Source organism: Atractosteus spatula, chromosome 18 (assembly GCF_055471065.1).
Source record: "Atractosteus spatula isolate fAtrSpa1 chromosome 18, fAtrSpa1.hap1, whole genome shotgun sequence".
In the NCBI taxonomy this organism is placed as follows: Eukaryota; Metazoa; Chordata; class Actinopteri; order Semionotiformes; family Lepisosteidae; genus Atractosteus; species Atractosteus spatula.
Window position 1 is genome coordinate 7972195 of NC_142723.1, and position 17485 is coordinate 7989679.

The 17485-nt window shown below is 37.0% G+C and overlaps 1 protein-coding gene across 2 annotated transcripts; it reads right to left on the bottom strand.

Annotated features, from left to right (window-relative positions):
* Positions 1-746: 746 nt before the first annotated feature.
* On the bottom strand, positions 747-17196 carry ap5z1 (adaptor related protein complex 5 subunit zeta 1). Of its 2 annotated transcripts, XM_088936897.1 has the most exons (18): positions 17021-17196; positions 15160-15297; positions 13807-13990; positions 13557-13701; positions 13019-13131; positions 12334-12502; positions 11826-11867; positions 11219-11359; positions 10996-11033; positions 9824-9986; positions 9088-9266; positions 7523-7665; positions 6178-6327; positions 5355-5466; positions 4368-4465; positions 4010-4142; positions 3429-3643; positions 747-1299 (listed from the first exon to the last, which is right to left on the bottom strand). In XM_088936897.1, the coding sequence occupies exons 1-18, from the start codon at positions 17059-17061 to the stop codon at positions 1029-1031; spliced, it is 2475 nt and encodes an 824-aa protein (XP_088793023.1). In that variant the 5' UTR covers positions 17062-17196; the 3' UTR covers positions 747-1028. The 2 variants fall into 2 exon arrangements, with proteins under 2 accessions (XP_088793023.1, XP_088793024.1); XM_088936898.1 differs by lacking the exon at positions 11826-11867.
* Between the last annotated feature and the right edge of the window lie 289 nt (positions 17197-17485).

The following is a 17485-nucleotide window of genomic DNA, read 5'->3' on the forward strand; positions in this document are numbered from 1 at the left end:
ATGCAGGACTGTGCTTTACACATTTGGAAACTGTAAAGTAAATTTGGTGCTGATTATTTGATGCTGGAGTGTTATTTCACAAAAAATATGATATGTAAAAATTACAAGTTGTGTTGTGAAGCCGTCAGTGCAAGAACATCTACTGTCTTCCAGGCTCAAAACCTAAACTGCATCACAGACCAGGGCTGGAGTTCAAAAGTCATGATTGTTAACACTGACATGCATTTGCAAGATATAAATATATATTCACAAAATAAATCTGAATTTAGAATTGTGGCAAGAAGAGCTGTTCAATATCTGCACAGGCGACTTCATTTGCAAGCAGCACATTTTATAACATACAATATCATTCAAGGACACTTAAACAATGTACTGTACACACAAATGTTGGCACAATAAATGCAAGAATAAACATAAACGTTATCAAAATGGTAAATATTTACTATTTCTGTTAGTGATGGATATGTATTTCACAATCAGTAAACACGTGGAATTAATGCAACTCCATGTGGATACCTGATGAAATGTAATTTGTTTTATTGACATCACTTTTACAAATAACTCATGGCTTGGTAGTAAATGTGTATAGGAAAATAAAGTAATTCCTTCAAAATAATATTTTTTTGTCTAGCATTCATTTTGACAACTTTATGTATTAAACATTTATGGCTGTAGCCAATGGGAAAGAAACAGAGAAATGAACAAATTATATGGACCTGTTTTACACCAATAAGACCACAGAGCACATTTTAAAGAGAAAATGTTTATTCTAGTTTCTCTATATAGCAATAATTCCACAATACTTCATACAGCTCATTTAACTATATCCACTTCACCACAATGTCATTACCTTTCTATTTATTTACAGACCTGTTTCAAAACGTAATGTCTGTTTGATTTACTGCAATCGGAAGTAAAAATCCTACTGGCTCATGATTTCTGGTTCTTGGGAACCTCGATACTTATGTTACCATAAACCATATCCTTTAGCCTTAATGAGGTGTGTGCGGTCAGACGAGGGAGTCTTGTTATGCAGGAAGGAGGTCATTGCCCTTCTGCAGCACCTCACTCAGGGCTCGCATGGCAAGGGGCAGGCAAGTGTTAGTGTCCCTGTGCCACCGAGGGCTGGTCCCCTGTGGCGACGGTGCCAGGACAAACTGGGCCACACTGGGCAGCTTGAGCAAGTTGATTAGTTCATTGGCCCTTGTGAGGATTTCCTCAATATCCTCCTCACTGTAGCAGGAGGTGACTGGAGCACTGCATGCAAAGGATCGCATCTTGGAAAGGAACAAGGACACCCTAGTGGGAAAAAAGAAAAAAACTCAGGTACAGTATGTGACAGCTGCCACATATTTTTCAGACACCACTATTACTCATTCGTAGATATTATTCAAAGCCTAAACAAAAGTTAAGAACTTCTATGGATCACTTATCTTTGTCTGACAAAATGGGAATCTGGGTTCTAATTACTATACTAGGAACTCCCATTCTTTGACAGTAAAGTCACTGTATATTACTTAAGTGAAAAAGTTATATTTAGTGAATCTCATATAATTACATATAATATATGTCAGTTTTGTGCATGCTTATTCAACACTTAATTTTAGGAAGCTATTAACATTTCATCAATCGTTAATGACTACACAGCTCGTAATATAAGAAAAACTGTGGCACTCGTTAGGCATAAAACACAGCTTAACTACCTTCCATTTTAAGTAAAGAACCACTGTGAAGAAAGAATCATACAGTCCTGAATGGTACAAAATTACTATATATAAAATGGCAGGTTATAATTAAATCATCAGTTACAGTAGCTTTTTTCAGATGAATATTGGTATGCAATTCCTGGCATTATCAGATGAAGTAAAACACTGGCCCACCGTAGTTTTTTTGATGAATAACTACAAATGTTCATACACCTTATTATTATAATCACTTTAGTCACATTACTACAGGAAAAAAACTGTAACAATAATAAACAAGAATATACACTACAAACAAGCTTTATGACTGTCACAATTATTTTGCTGCACAGTAATTAAACAACTGTGCTCAATTCATCACAGGTGTAATACTTTAAAAGTTAAAGTAGTATAAAAATAAATCATTAAGTTGTAGAATGCACAGCAAAGAGGAACCTGGTTAGGCATGCCACTGTGAAGGAAATGGCAACTTTGAACCTGTTAAAGAGCTCAGTGAGAAAATGTCAACAATATCCCATTCACTTCACAAAAGGGGCTTGTAGGAAACCAAAAAACATCTCAGATCTGGCATGGGGTTGGAAAACAAAGCACCTGATAATACAAGCAGGTGTCAAAATGTTTTGCAGTCAGAAGAGAAAACTAAGGATTTTTTGTCTAAATGCAAAGAGTTACATCTGACACAATCCCAACACAGTGCATCACTCAGTCAACACCATCCCTACCGTCAATAATGGTAGTGGCAGCATTATGATATAGATAGTTCTCATTCTTGTGGCCATTGTTAGAACAAATCCTGCTTCAGATATAAAACTGGAACACAACTTGGAATAGCTTAAGAATAAGGAAGTGAATGTGCTTGAGTCACAGTTCTGTCCAAAGTTGAGCCCTATTGACAATGTAGAAAGACTGGAAAACTGCTGTCTATGAGTGATCCACTAGCATCTTGAGAGAGTGGTATTAAGTATGTATCGAGTGCCTATTTATTTATGTTTTTTTGTAGAAATAAAAACACAATTTGAAAAAAAAAGAACTTGGAACAACTCTCCCAAAATCAGTGTGCAAATGTTGCACCAAGCCAGTATAAAAATTGGTACAGATAATCCTAAAAACAATGGCTGCAATTTCTACAAAAATATTATATAATATTGAGTTCAGGGCTGAGAACACTTAATGTAATCAACATATTTCTTTTCTTCTCTAGGTTTAGCTGACATTTACTTTAACTTATCTCTTAGACATCTTTGGTTTGAGTAATTGGATTTTGAATAAAACATAAACAATGTGTGCACAACATGGTGTCATTTCACAATTACCATAGGAAAGGTCTGAGTACTGTTGCAAAACACTAAAGATTTCTATTCATCAAGATTTTACGAATACATTAAAATAAATTAAATCTCATCTCAATCAACATGGATCTCAGACTAGGTTTTTTTAAGCACTCAACTGGAGGCCTTTCAGCTGAATCTGTCCCCCATCACAGGCAACGGAAAACTAAGTCCTACACATACCGAAGCCAATCATTTCCACTCATAAGAAGAAATAAAGAACAAGGCTAGGAAATTACTTACAGCAATGTGATACCATTCCAATACACAAGATATATAACATACAGGCAAAATCATTGTTTGAACAGGGCCCACAATAGTGAGGAAAATGCGCACTATGGGCCTATAAAACTCCTCACCTAAGAGTTCTTGCCATAACTACATCCTTTTAGTTTACCTGGGAATGAGGTCTTGGCTTCGTGATGCCAGCTTGGCCAAGGTGGACATCAGCATGGTGATGACTTTTGGGGAGAACCTAGGGGGACTGGCAGACTGGCGCACCTGTGTGATCTCAAACAGCACAGCCTCCAGGGTCTCGAAGAACAGGGTTATCCGCTCCACAGTGCACCGCTTGTCATAGGAGACGGAAAGGTACTCGCCAATGGCCCAGACCTACAGAAAACAAGGACAAAAAAAACTAAATGCCTGCTGCTTACTCGGCACAAATTCAGTGACATAAGCATCATCCAGTCCCAGGTGGGTGTTTTGCTTCATTACTTATCTCTTTGGTCTGTCTGCCCTCACAGCTGAAATCACAGATGTATGACAAATGTATTCCAAGTTCAGCAGTTTCTTTCAAGATTTTGTCTACACTATATATGTAACCAGAAGAACCATCTTAGATTCAAAAGACCATTTTAAAAGTGTCCATGTTGGTTAGTTTACTAATTAACTTGGATTTTAATAACTGACACTTCACCTGACACTTCTTCCTAGAGTAAGAGTGTCTTTTTTACTTCAGTGCAATTTTTTTCTTACCACATGGGTGTAGAGGTTCTCCTTGCTGTATATATTCCCTGTGGTACCTGTGAAGTCCAGTAGCTCCTTAGACCACTCCACAATAAGAGACGGTTGCAGTTTACACAGCACTAAGAAGTGGGAGCTAAACACCCTAAAAGAGGGAAAAGAGAAAGAGTGACAACAGTTCACAAGATATTGACTAAAAATAACAACTGCAACCAAAGACTTTGATAGATTTACACTTATATACTGCATATCAGGTATCTCATTAGAGAATATTAGAAATAAAATGACTCAATAAACTTTTTCTAGTCATCATCATCAAAACATCCATCAATTACCACTGTACTTTCTTTTATTAAATCACACTCCTCACCTCTGTACTTCAGTCTTGTAGTTTTTTATGTTGAACAACAGCCCGCTTCTCTCCAGTAAGACTAGGACAAGTTGGTTGATTAACTTTGTGTTGCCAAACTGAATAGGAAGTAAAATGAGGCCAATTAGCATATATGTGATGTCAACAATGTTGAACAAGGAAGTCTCTCAACCAGTTAACACAAAGCATCATTCAAGCAAACCTGAAAATAGTCATGTTCTGGTGAAATGTAAAAATAATGTCCTTAGGCAGACTTTGTAACTTGCAAGTGCACACTGTTAATTAGACTGAAAGAACTTGGGTTGATGAACGTATAAGAATCCATCTACACTGACATGTCTGGTATCTCAACATAGCTCAGAACAAGCTTGTACCACTGTTTATCAGATTAACTCTGGCCCATTAGTTGTAAGAACACTGCTGTCTGCCAGTTAGTGGTTCTGGAAAACATGTTAGGATGTTATTTGTTACCAATACAACACAAAGCAGAAAGGCACTTTTACATGCTGTATTTCTTTCTAAATGAGACATCAGCTTTGACAAGAGCAATATACCCATTTCACAGTTTTCAGCAATCATATACCCATTTCACAGTTTTCAGCAAAACTGTCAGGTATTAGTAAAACAAATATACCCTGTAAACTTAAATGATGAGGGAGGAACTAAAAAGAATGGCCCATCGGCCTAAGCAGCTCTTGAATCCAGCAGTTATTTTAATTACATGAAAACAGACATTCAAGAAACAACACACAGTAAAAAAGATCACTTTGTTTTTTAAGTCTTTATGTTTTTAGCAGAATCCCTAAATTTATTTGAAATTTATAAAAACAGAACTTAGAATTTATATGTATAATTTCTGTGCATCTCCCTTTTTGCATAAAGTATAAGAATGCCATGTGCTTTATACACCACAGCACATGAAAGACATTAAACTTTAAAGCCAAATGCCTCATTGAATGCTTAATACATACATCTGGAATGTGTTACCTGAGCAACAATGTTGAAGAAGATGTTCAATAGCACAGGAACTGTTTGAGCACACTGCACAACGCGTGGGCAGTCAGCCATATCGGACAGTATCTCATGAAGCCCATTTAATCTCCGAATAAAAAAACAATTGATTAATTAGTCTAATAAAAAAATTAAACTCATATAAAATTGTTCAGCTTTGTGCCTTTGAAAGGTAGTATACATCGCCCTATAAATGTCTTGTTCACCTAACAGAGCTACTTCCTCTTTCATGCTTCACTTTACATGTCAAGTTGCCTAAGCAGAAATCATTGCCTCGGCCTTTAACAAACATGAAAATTTACATTAATAGGGACACATGAGCTGACACTTTGCTATAGTTCAGATAAGGGCAGGCCCTTTACAGCTGACAGATGCTACCACAACAATATAATACAAAGCCTAGTGTTCCAGCCAAGACCAGACTCCACTGATTTATGAAGCAATAGGGGTCAGTGAGCTTCCCTATAATTTTGTACAAACGCAGAGCAATGGCTCAACAATACAGTTCACCTAATAATGAAAATGATATTTTAAACAGAGATCACAGCCACATTGCATAGGAACAGCTTAATTGATAATACAGAATTTATTTCTCATGTGATATAGGCAACAAAGCCATAATAAGTAATTCTGTTTTGCTGGTCAGGAGCATAAATGCAATTTTCCAAATTAACAGTAAGAACTGAATTGTACCCTAAGATTTTCCAATACTCACAACATGGTTAGTTCAATATTACTACAACTATTACTGTTCCAGAGCTCAAGTCAGCCTTTACTGAGATCAGTCTTGATGGAGTACCTGTCAATGGTATCTCCAGTCCCAGCCTCTGTCCTCAGGATGTACAGAAACATGCCCCTATAGCTGGGGTGTCGGAATGCCTCCATTGAACTGGATACCTTCACACTCTGATCCAGAAAGAACTTGTCGGACCTTGGAGACAATGGTGACCTGTGAATCACACAGAATATTACCTACTAGCAAACGCAGAATACAACTCTTGTTTTTATTAAATTAGGAGCTGTTCTATCCACCTCTGAGTATGTTAGCTTATTTAAAAAAATGTACTAAGGATCAGAGCATTTGATATGTGTAACCAACTAGAACAAAAATGTAAACAACAGCTTTAAAAGCACTGCATAACTCTTGACTGTGTATTTCAGTTTTTTCTGGCTTTTAATCAGCAGAACAGATGCCCCCTAGTGGCCAGCCTGCCATGACTGCAAACCATCTGTACATTTCCAACTAAACGGTCAATACAAATTGGGAGATAACTTTCAGAGCCACTGCAATGAGTTGTCACTGTTGGGACTGCTGGGTCCCTTGGATACATGATTTATCAGCAGCACGTCAACGTGGCAGCTGGTGCAGCTGACAGATATCTGAAATGCTTCAGACACAGAGCTGGAACAATTCAAAGCCACCTTCTGCAGCCCACCTCAGTCTTTAATGAATGTGCTGGCTTCACCTTTGCACTGCTTGCAATAAAAAAGAAAAATAAACACACCCCCTGGAGACAGGGTGAGCTGATGGGAATGTGACTGCAGCAATTATTTACAGGTAAAGTGCAACGTGTCTGTACCAAACATCAATAGTTTTCATTGCTTTCATGGGTTTTTTTTTGCCTTTGTTTTAAAATTCAATTCTTTTTTTTCCTCTCCAGAGGACAGACTGTATTGGCATGACAGGGTCTTCATCATTCTTTTCAGTCCAAGTCAATCAATACTGAAGATTCACTATGGGTGTACACTAAGGGCAAAAATCTACTTTTGGCACTATGCTTGAATCTTCAACCAATGCTTAAACATGAAGCAAAAAATGAAGGAACATGCTAAGAGTACCCGATCCTTCAAGAGAAGCAATGTAGTTCTCATCATAATTCTAAGTGTTCAAAGTTCAAATTACCAATTATATTTGATCAAATCAAAACTGATCATGGTGGCGTCACTAAAGAAGAAGGTATATACCAAACAGTCCAATGGTCCGTCATTTTGTAACCATGCTCTGTTCTTTGTCATTGACAATAGGTCTCTTATAAGTGTATAAATACATACACACCAAGTAGATCACTGCAAATTATTTTATGAGTTCTAAATGATATGTACTGCAGTAAAGTACACCCATGACAGAGTAAGAACTGCAGCACCTGAGCTGTATATCAATCGCTGCAGTCAGGCAGGGCAGGTCCAGCAGAGAATGGAGAATCTCAATGGCATTCTCAGGAACAAGCAGGGAAGGAAGCAGCTCAACATATTCTGAGATGAGAGCAGGGCTGTTCCAGGCAAGAAACTAGTTAAAGAAAAGCAGAAAAATGTAAATTTACAAAGTTGCATCTTTACTAAGCATGCATTTTGTACTAATTATTTATATGCTATGTTTGTATTTTAAATCTGATGTGATTCTAGAATAATAGTTTGTTAAACGACAGTACTTATTTGATAATTTTATCATTTATGTTAAACAACATTTATCCTATCAGATGGTAGATAATAATAATTAAAATTAATTACTTAATTAAATTATTCATAAGATGAAATATTTGACTCCTCCTATTTAGTATTTCTAGGTGTCAAAACTGTAAATTTAGTCAGCAACTGTAAATTTAATTGTGATTTTCTGCAGCATATACTAAGCTGTACATATACAGTATAAAGAATACTGCTAGATGCAATAAATTCATAAAGAATTGCACAGACCATTCCCAGACTTTTGGACCTGTCCATTGATTGGTCTGTTGTACACAAAAGTAACATATTGTTCTGCATGTTTGCACCACAGTTTCTGATGTCCACCATGATGGTCAGCACAATTCAAAAATGTGTCATGGCTAAAATACTTGACTCCACTGTTGGTGACTCCACTCCAAGTGAGGTGATCTTCTCCAGGCTGTACCACACTAATGGCACAGAAGTGTTATTCTGTTGGCATATTGGCCCCCTCTTCTAGATTTTAATTAGGCTTGACAATTAACAGATTAAATTAACTCATCGCCTCTGCCCAATCAATCAAACTTCCCAGTAATAAGGGTATTTAGGGCTTAGGTAACAATTAAAGTCACTTGAATGTATCATGATCAGTCATCGTAATTTACCAGAAAATTTATTCAATATAGAAATCCCCTATACTTACATTTTCCTAAAACATACATGAATAAATAGAGGAAACATTTTATTTATATAAAGTATATATATATGAGTATATAAAAACTGGTTGAAAGTACAGGGAAGATAGATTCTACATTTAACCACTGCTTCTGGCATTCTGGGGAACTGGAGAGAGGAGAAAAAAAGGACATTTTGTGCATTGGAAAGCTACAATGGGCGTAATACTAGATAAAACTTCATGTAGCTCAGTTTTTTTGCCTCCCTACATAGTGCTATAATGCCAAGGGAATTCCAAGTATATACTATGTCAATCATTAACCGTAAGGCTATCATTATGTGAGAAATCAAAAATTGATGTAACGTAATTGTATATTTTGATTCATAATGTACAGCATGCTTGGGTTTTGAAAGGAGTTTTATAAATAAAAGTTGTTATTAATAATAAGTCAGTTTTCAAACATCTCCACTGAAGTTCAAAGGTGTCTACGATTAAACATGTGAACAATGAGAGTCCTTGCTCTAGATAATTCACAATATCAGTTGAGGTTCAAGCACAAGGATTCTCCAGCAGAAGCCCTAATAATTATACAGGTGCCAGAGAGCTCACCTTAAAGAGGTTTGGGAAGCTCTGCCTGTACAGGGCCACACTCTCGCTGAGTACAGTTACATTGGCTCTGCAGAACTGAGTGAATTCAAAAGCCAGCATGGGCTCCTGGAACTGCTCACTGGGGACAATGGAGAAGAGCTCCCGGAATACAGCCTCAGAGTCCACTGCTGCCGTCTCACCTGGCAATACATCATTCATTACCATAGAGCACAGCATTTCACTCTCTTATAGGCAAGAGGCAGCTTTTCTTAACTCAACTAACCTGAACAAATTGAGCACACAATTTCAACAGTATTCTATTACTTGTAATAAAGATATCCACAACTTATGTTACTTACAGTACACTAGCAATCTGATTCTTTAGCAATGAAAAGAGGGAATATATATGTATTTTTTGTCATTGATTATTTCTGGTTTACTTTCTTTTAAAGCTATAAAATTAACTTTCATTAAACCATGTACACTGCCTGTATAATACACTGATTTATATTATTAAGGAAAAGAGCTGAGATATTTTGCCTAAGTAACACAGAGATCTTTTTCTTCACTTCAAGCTGTGGTTTTTGTGTTAAACTGATCAAGTGCATAATAAATGAAGGGTCCGGTAAAACACCAGCTGCTGTTGGAAGCAAGATTATTTGTCTTGCCAACACCTGAGTCTTATCAATTCTTAAAAAAGAAAACGTAAGGGTTTCAGGAGCATGAAATCTCTGTTACTGGTTTATAGAGGACTTACTGTGGTTGAGATAGAACTGTGCAATTGGCAGCAGAACTCGAGAATAAGCCTGGTCTCTTCTAACCCGGCCATAGAGAGCTTTGACATAAGGAAAGGCCCGGTACACGAACGAGGGGTCCTCTCTGCAGATGATATCCATCACTGTCACCGCTTCGATCATGCACTGCATGCAAAGGAGAAACACCACACCTGCTCAACCCAGTGAAACATTCACACAGATCACTCATTGCTGACCGTGGGGCAGTTATTTCAGCACAATAAAAACAGCATGGGCTAACAGATTAAATTATGCACTGTTTTGAGAATTCTTTTACTTTTTAAGTTGCATTCTTTTGTATACAATTACAATTGTTTCTTAATGATTCTTTTGTATTTTTTTACATCTTGTACTATGTAAATAATTTATACTGCATAAGTCAGTCTAGAGGAAAGTGCCTGTCAAACACATTAATTCTTCTTCTTCTTCTTATTATTATTATTATTAGTAGTAGTATTAATAATAATTAATTTAATCTTAGTATGCGCCGAAATAAAGTAAGTGCTGTCTATGAGTCTAAAACTGAATCAACAGCACAACAGCGTTGCCCTTATCTTAGGGTAGTGAAAGTCATTAACAACCAAATCAATCTAAGATAAGTCTGGTTCTTGCAATTCAATTCCATGTGCATCAAGAGAGATTTTTTTTTTCTGTAGTTTTCCATGTATGAAGGTGTTTGGTTTATATTAGTTTACATTTTATTTGATTCCAGCCTCCCGAATTCTAGCTTCTGAGAAGGAAGCAGTCTGACTTGTTTTTAAGACGCTGTTCTGACAAACTGCAGCTACAAAGGATAGGAATGCTAAAGTTTTAAGACCAATATACGCATCTGTCATTCTGATCAAATGCTAAGCAGAGAAGGCACGGACAATTGTTTACCTCACAATGTAATCCTCTGAAGTATGGCAGAATACATTTTAACAATTAAAGATGGCATTAAAACATTATTACCATCACTTACATGATGAATGTTTATTCATTTTTAATTGAACTGAATGCAAAATAAAATGGCACCCACTGTTTTGTAAGAAACCAGATTTAAGACCTTAAGCAACACTGCACAGCCAGTTTGGACCCTGAGTTTCAAATCCCCAAAGAAGTATAGAAATGATGTAGTTCATGCTTGTGTACGTACAGCTTTTTGCAGCTCTGTATCAGACTTCTTCAGGGCCTCTGAGAAAAAGAAGCAAATGCATTAAAAGTGAAAGCCAAAAATATTCCCAAAGTGAGCGGCAGCAATAAGTACCTAATAGGAATATTCAATGATAAACAATTTTAATTACCATCTACTTAAAGACTATAGACCGGCACGTTAAAAGGCAAACTCAAAGATATGTGTAAATGTCATCAGCACTCACTCCTGTCGCTCTGCTCGATGAGCCGGTGGCAGTACTCGAAGGCTTTCTCTCTCAGTCTTTCTTTAGGAAGAAGCAGGCGGCTGGCAGTAGAGCTAGTGGAGATTATGGACACGACAGAGCCATCCACTTCAGACCGGTCATCTGCATCACACGCAACAAGACACAGTGTTACTTATGGCATTTCTAACCACGCAAGTCAAAGTGCACAACATGTAGCATAGAAAATGCAGAAAGCATTTTCAAGATCTTTGCAATGAGGGGGCAGTCAATTAAAAAATTTATCAAGTGTCCTAACTGTTGCAACTTTCATGTGTGTGCACAAGGATAGGTCATATATGGAAAAATAGTTCCAAGTTCAATTTAGCAAGTGCATAGAGAAACAGTAGGAAAAAATCATCTTTGTATAATTAATGTAGCATGTAAATAACTGTGCCATTGGGCATGCAAGCATTTTTTTAACACTTGATTCAAACATTGAAAATGTAATCAACCTTTAGCACAATATGCAAATATATTCAAATGTCAATCTCAGGGGCAGCACATGCAAAATAGAAGAACAACATAAAACTTGCTTCAAAATGTTTGTCTAAACTTTACACACACTTACCATGATGTACTGATTCTGAGAACAACACTTTCTTATGCTGTGCTGTTAAAAATGAAATTTCATTTTCATTAGCACAAACCTCCACTTCTTTCTGTTCAAATTCACATATGAGTGTGCAGTTTACAGCTGAAAAAAAGGCATTGTTTCTGTCGTAACTTAGTCTAGATATATAAATTATTACCAAGAATATACTGGATGTTGACAACCCTAGGTGTAAGTACAGAAACTGACAAAGTCCTGTACTAATAAGAACACAAACACCATGATTCAGGGTTGCACAACCCCCTTTTAACCAGACTTCTCAATATATTTCTGTCAATTCACACATTTCATCATATTTCACCAAGTGATGTAATTGTCTGCCAGTGGAGATCTCTGTTTCTGCAAAGAGTTCGGGGTGGGGGTTCAGTGAGATTAGAAGTAAAATATAAAATATTGTATTGTATTTTCCATGCCAGTGCACTCAGAATGTAGTTCTAAGCAGGTCTTTTTGATTTCTATACACTACCTGCATCTGCATTTCCACTCCCATCACTATTGTAGCACAGTAGCCACTTCCTAATCATAGAGAAGGCATACATGCTCATCCATTGGTCCTCTGTGTAGGTCTGACCCACACACAGTACAGTAAAGAAGTCTGCTGCCACTTCGCCATCCACCTCTGTGACTGGAACAGGCTGGCTCAAGAGACACAGACAAAGGGTTACCTCCTGCAGTACAACATTCTTGTGTTCTAATGTCTTCTGCGTGTGCTGTCTAAATATCAACCCAAAGTAAATGATAATTTATATGGTATTATAAAACTGACTTATCCCATCAACTAGCTTGCTTAATAGATAAATTTGTAGACCATTTCAGAGATTCAATTATAATTCACTTCTGTAAGTATACTGTATATATATTTTAGACAGCATTTAGTCCTATGAGAACACAATTCTCACGACTCTCTATTGTGAATCATATTTTTAACAAATATAAAAATACATTCAAATATTACATTTTTTAGATTTTATTATTAGTATTAAGTCATAGAAACATTCTGCCTTGCCTCCCACTAACCATAACCCTAACCCTCTACAAAAAAAACTTAGCTAACTACAGCTAAAAACCTTCCCTCATGCAGATAATTCATACTACTGTAGGTTCAATGGAGCAGCAGACATCTGGCACTGGAAGCAAGGGTCTTACTCTACCTGTCGGTTTCTCGGGCCAGTAAAGAAACCTCCGGAATACAAGAACGCTCCTTGCTGAATGTTGGTATACCACAGCCAGTCTACAAGCTTCCTGCTGACCAGGTTGATATGATCTGCATTCACAACATTACAATCAGTGTCTCAAAAACCATACAGGTATGGCACTCTATACACATATTGAACAACTAAAATGTAAACTCAGAGCTTTGCACAGATTGGAATGGAATACAGAACGATTAAACATAGAGAGATTCCCTGTATTACAAGGCTAAGGCAGTGTTTTTTGTAAATCCAGTATTCTGAACATAAGTGGTGATCATTCTTGAAACTGTTACAAAATGCATTACATGCTGATTTAGGGCAATTAAAATCATTATTACATATTCTAAAAAACACATATCTGAAAAGTAAAGGAGAGCAATCTCATTTCTGGTTTCTTGCCGTTTACAATACCATACAACCGAACAGTATTCCTAACAGTTTTTCTAAATCTCTGCATTAATTAATCAGAAATCACAAAAGAAAGAGTAATGCACACCTTCTGTCAAGATCTTGGGTAAAAGGCTCATGGCTTTTGAGAGGATGGGAAGCAGATGGCGTGAAACCTGACCTTCAGGCTGTCGTGGCTCTAGACACCTCAGAAGGCGATGTAATAAAGTACACACCTCTTCCTTTTTCCTAGCCTGTTGGTGAAAGAGGGAAATTTGTCCTTTTAATCACATGATATCAAATAACACTAAGTAATCAAGAAGAAACAAAAGATTTTCTGACAGCCTGTCTAAATTTACCTGTGTCAGTGTCACTGTGGCTACGTAGCTGACTGTCCTTCCATCTTGAAAGTCCACAGAGAGACCTTCCACGTCAAAGGGCAGACTCTCTCTAAGAATTGCAGAGGACAAGGCCTGGAGCTGCTCTGAGGTGCTTGGAGAGCACAGCAGTGACTGTAGTTTCTCAAGAACATCCTGAGGGAGACTACATTCATAAAGACAAAAGAACAACTACTAAAACTGAAGGGTTTTCTTTCTTTTTCTTTCTAAGTAACACTTGATGTACCAGTTCACACCATTGCTTCCTTGCAGTGCTAGGGCCCTGGGTTCAATTCTAGACCTGGGATGCTATCTTTGTGGTGGCTGTATGTTCTTCCCATGTTCTCATGGGTTTCTTCCAGGTGCTCCAGTTCCCTTCCACAGTCCAGAAAGATGGTGGTAGATTAACTGGCTTCTGGAATTATTGGCCCTAAGTGAGAATGTGTGCATGTCTGTGTTTGTGTCTTCCTGCAATGTACTGGCATCCTGTCTCTGTCCAGAGATTGTAATGAGACGTAAACCTGAGGTCCCCACTTTCATTAAAACTCCCAGGGCATTTCTAGAAAAGAGTAGGGGTGTTGACCCAGCATCCTGGCCAAATTTCCCATTGGCCTTTATTGATCATGGCCTCATAATAATCCCCATTTATAAATCAGCTTCATCACCCTGTTCTCCTCCCCACTTATAGCTGATGTGTTGTGAGTGTACTGGTGCACTATGGCTGCCGTTGCATCATCCAGGTAGGGCTGCACATTGCTGGCGGTGGAGGGGAATCCCTATTACATGTAAAGCGCTTTGCGTGGACTGTCCAGAAAACCACTGTATAAAAGTAAAGAATTATTATAAATAATTATTACCATACAACCACTTATCCATGGTATGTGTCATGGCGACCCAAAGGAACAAGTAATAGGTTTATTCCATGCTGATGCAGCTATCCACCTGAACTATGGCAACGCAAAGACTATCCCAGAAGAACGGGACAGTATACCTACTAAACAGATACCAGTCCAACACAGGCCACATGGACACAAACAAGTACACATGGACAATTCACATGAATACAAAACAACCCACACTACATAACATAGTCAGCACTCCCTGGGACAGTGGAAAAACATCATGGTACCTGGAGACCATAACGAGACCCTAGATTTGAACCCAGAACCTAAGAACTTTGAAGCAGAAGAACTAAATCCAACACCATCATGATGCTCAACATTCATGTGGGGAATTTTCACAAACGACTTAAAATAAATACTATAAAATGACAATTCTGTCTCTCTTAGAACAAATTAATGAAAAAACTTATTTAAATGCGTGGTTTATACTTACGTCCTGCCATATTTTGTTGAAGAGACGATGAGGTAGAGTCTCTGCAGAGAATCAATGGTTTCAAGTCCATAGTCTTTGTTGTGAAGGAGTCTGGAGATACGGGAGTAGAATTTCTGCAGTTCTTCCTCCCGGATTTCTCTGTACAAAAAAAACTGTAAGAACTGACTGAGATATTCAAATATTACTAATATATATCTATTTATACACTAAAGACATTTCAATGGACAATATATAATTTTAACAAGTACTGTAACACTATTCAACTCAAAAGGGAAAGCAGTTAGACATTGCTCTGCTTCTAGAAGCCATTACCTTTCATATTAACCAGACTCTAATAAACAAAAATATAAATAAACCAACAACTTAGTATTCACCTTCATCACATTGTTACACACTTTTTTAAATTATGGGAATGGGATCAAAGCTACAGTGAAATGGCAGAGGACAGAATGATATTTTAACAAAGAAAATGGTCTTTTAAAAAGTACCAGTCAGCTCCAAAACTCCTAACTCAGAGCAACATACAGTCAAGCAATTTGAAAATATTACACAACCGTCTTCAAGGGTTCCAAAACTGAAGAAAAAAAGAAAAAACTGTCCAGCTGATGTCAGCAAAATGCTAGGTTACATGATCTCGTACATGTTACAATAATATTCCTTTTGGTTTTAACATTTATATTACATTTTACTTTTAACTATTAACTAAGCAACCAGTACCGAGATACATTTGACTTTTTAAGGTCTATGTCTGAATTTGAACAAACTATCATTCCAAATGCAACTGTCAATTGTGTTAAGAGGAACTGCTTAAAACAAGGCTTTCAAAATCACAATAATCCAACCTCCGAAGTCGAATCGTAGGCTGGATTATTCAAATACTGCTGTTCTAGAATCAATTACAGCGAAGAGAAACCAGATATACTGGGTGTAAAGAATGTTTTACACCTACACTGACAGGTTAAAACTGTTTTTAGAACTACTGTAAAACCATAGTTGACAGTACTGCACGAAATAATGTATATAGTTTCTATATATTTATCGCTATGTAATCCCTAATTCATCTGAACATAATTAGGGTAATTATGGGTATATTTTACCGTTGCTATTATTTTCCAATAATGTTTTTTCAGGCCTGGACAATAAAGAAAATAATAGACTGAACGTCAAATTAATGCCCTACCAATGCTCAAAACGCCAGTATTTACTACAGAAAAATGAGACATTTCACAACATCCCAAAATATATAGTTACAATTTGGGTTATGTTCTGAATTAAAACACGTTAATGTAAATTTGGACTATCAAACCACCAAAAAGTGCTCAAAACTGCATATAGAGCCATAAAAACATTATTTACTGTATTATAAATGTATGCACCAAAAAAGGAGACGCCAACAACATGTTTAATATTTCACAAAATAACAAGAGTAGAAAATGCAAAACCAAAATGGTGAACACAATTACATCAAAGAATTTAGTATTTCTTCTTTTCTGAATTAACAGGAAAATATGTTCATTTAATGGATTTTATTAAAAGGCCGCTTTAATCGTCGTTGTGTTTATGTTGTAATTCTGAATCACGTAATTTAATCTGGTGTTTTTTTAAACCAATCTTTCCGGATTATTTTATGTTTCAGTAATGCTTCAGTATCAGGGAACGGATTAATTAAAATCCCTTCGTAATTATCAGAACCAAAGGATTCCCCTCAACAGTCTTTAACATTCCCAGGTGTTTTAAGAAAAAAATATTTAAATACACCACCAGTCTTTTCTGGTTTTACCCATTTCCCAAATTAAAGAATCTAAACTACTATATTTTCTAACTTTTTTATAGAACAATTTAGAAAGTCTTTGACGTTTACCTCGCCTGCTTGATCAAACTCTCAGTTCCAGACGCGTACATAGTTGAAAATGCGCTCTTTGTTCATCAGAGTATGTTTACAATCATCAAAACAAACTGAGCTTCTTCATTTCTTCTTCCCTGTAATGTTTTTACTAAATGAAAACTAGTCCGTCGCTTTCAATTGTCCTAATGGAAAATACAACTGAAAAATTGTAGTTCCGCGCTGTGCTTCATTCTGTTCATTTTCGCCTTCATGTACTTTACAGAACTTTATGGGTTAAGATTTCGTTATAAATTTAAAATGCCGGTGTAGTTAGTGTACCCCTGCTCTTTTCGAGAAACACCCTGGGACTACAAAGAGTCGGGACCTCAGTTTTACGTCTCATCCTAAGGACGGCGACTTATCACAGCAGTGTCCCCGTTACTGTACTGGGTCATCACGACCCACACAGACCGCAGGGTGAGCGCCCTCTACTGGCCCCAC

Coding starts and splice junctions, on each gene's coding strand:
- ap5z1 (XM_088936897.1), bottom strand. CDS start 17,061: ATGTACGCGTCTGGAACTGAGAGTTTGATCAAGCAGGCGAG. Junction 15,298..17,020: donor AGTTTGATCAAGCAGGCGAG/GTAAACGTCAAA, acceptor TTTTTTGTACAG/AGAAATCCGGGAGGAAGAAC. Junction 5,467..6,177: donor ACTGGAGATACCATTGACAG/GTACTCCATCAA, acceptor TTTTATTCGGAG/ATTAAATGGGCTTCATGAGA.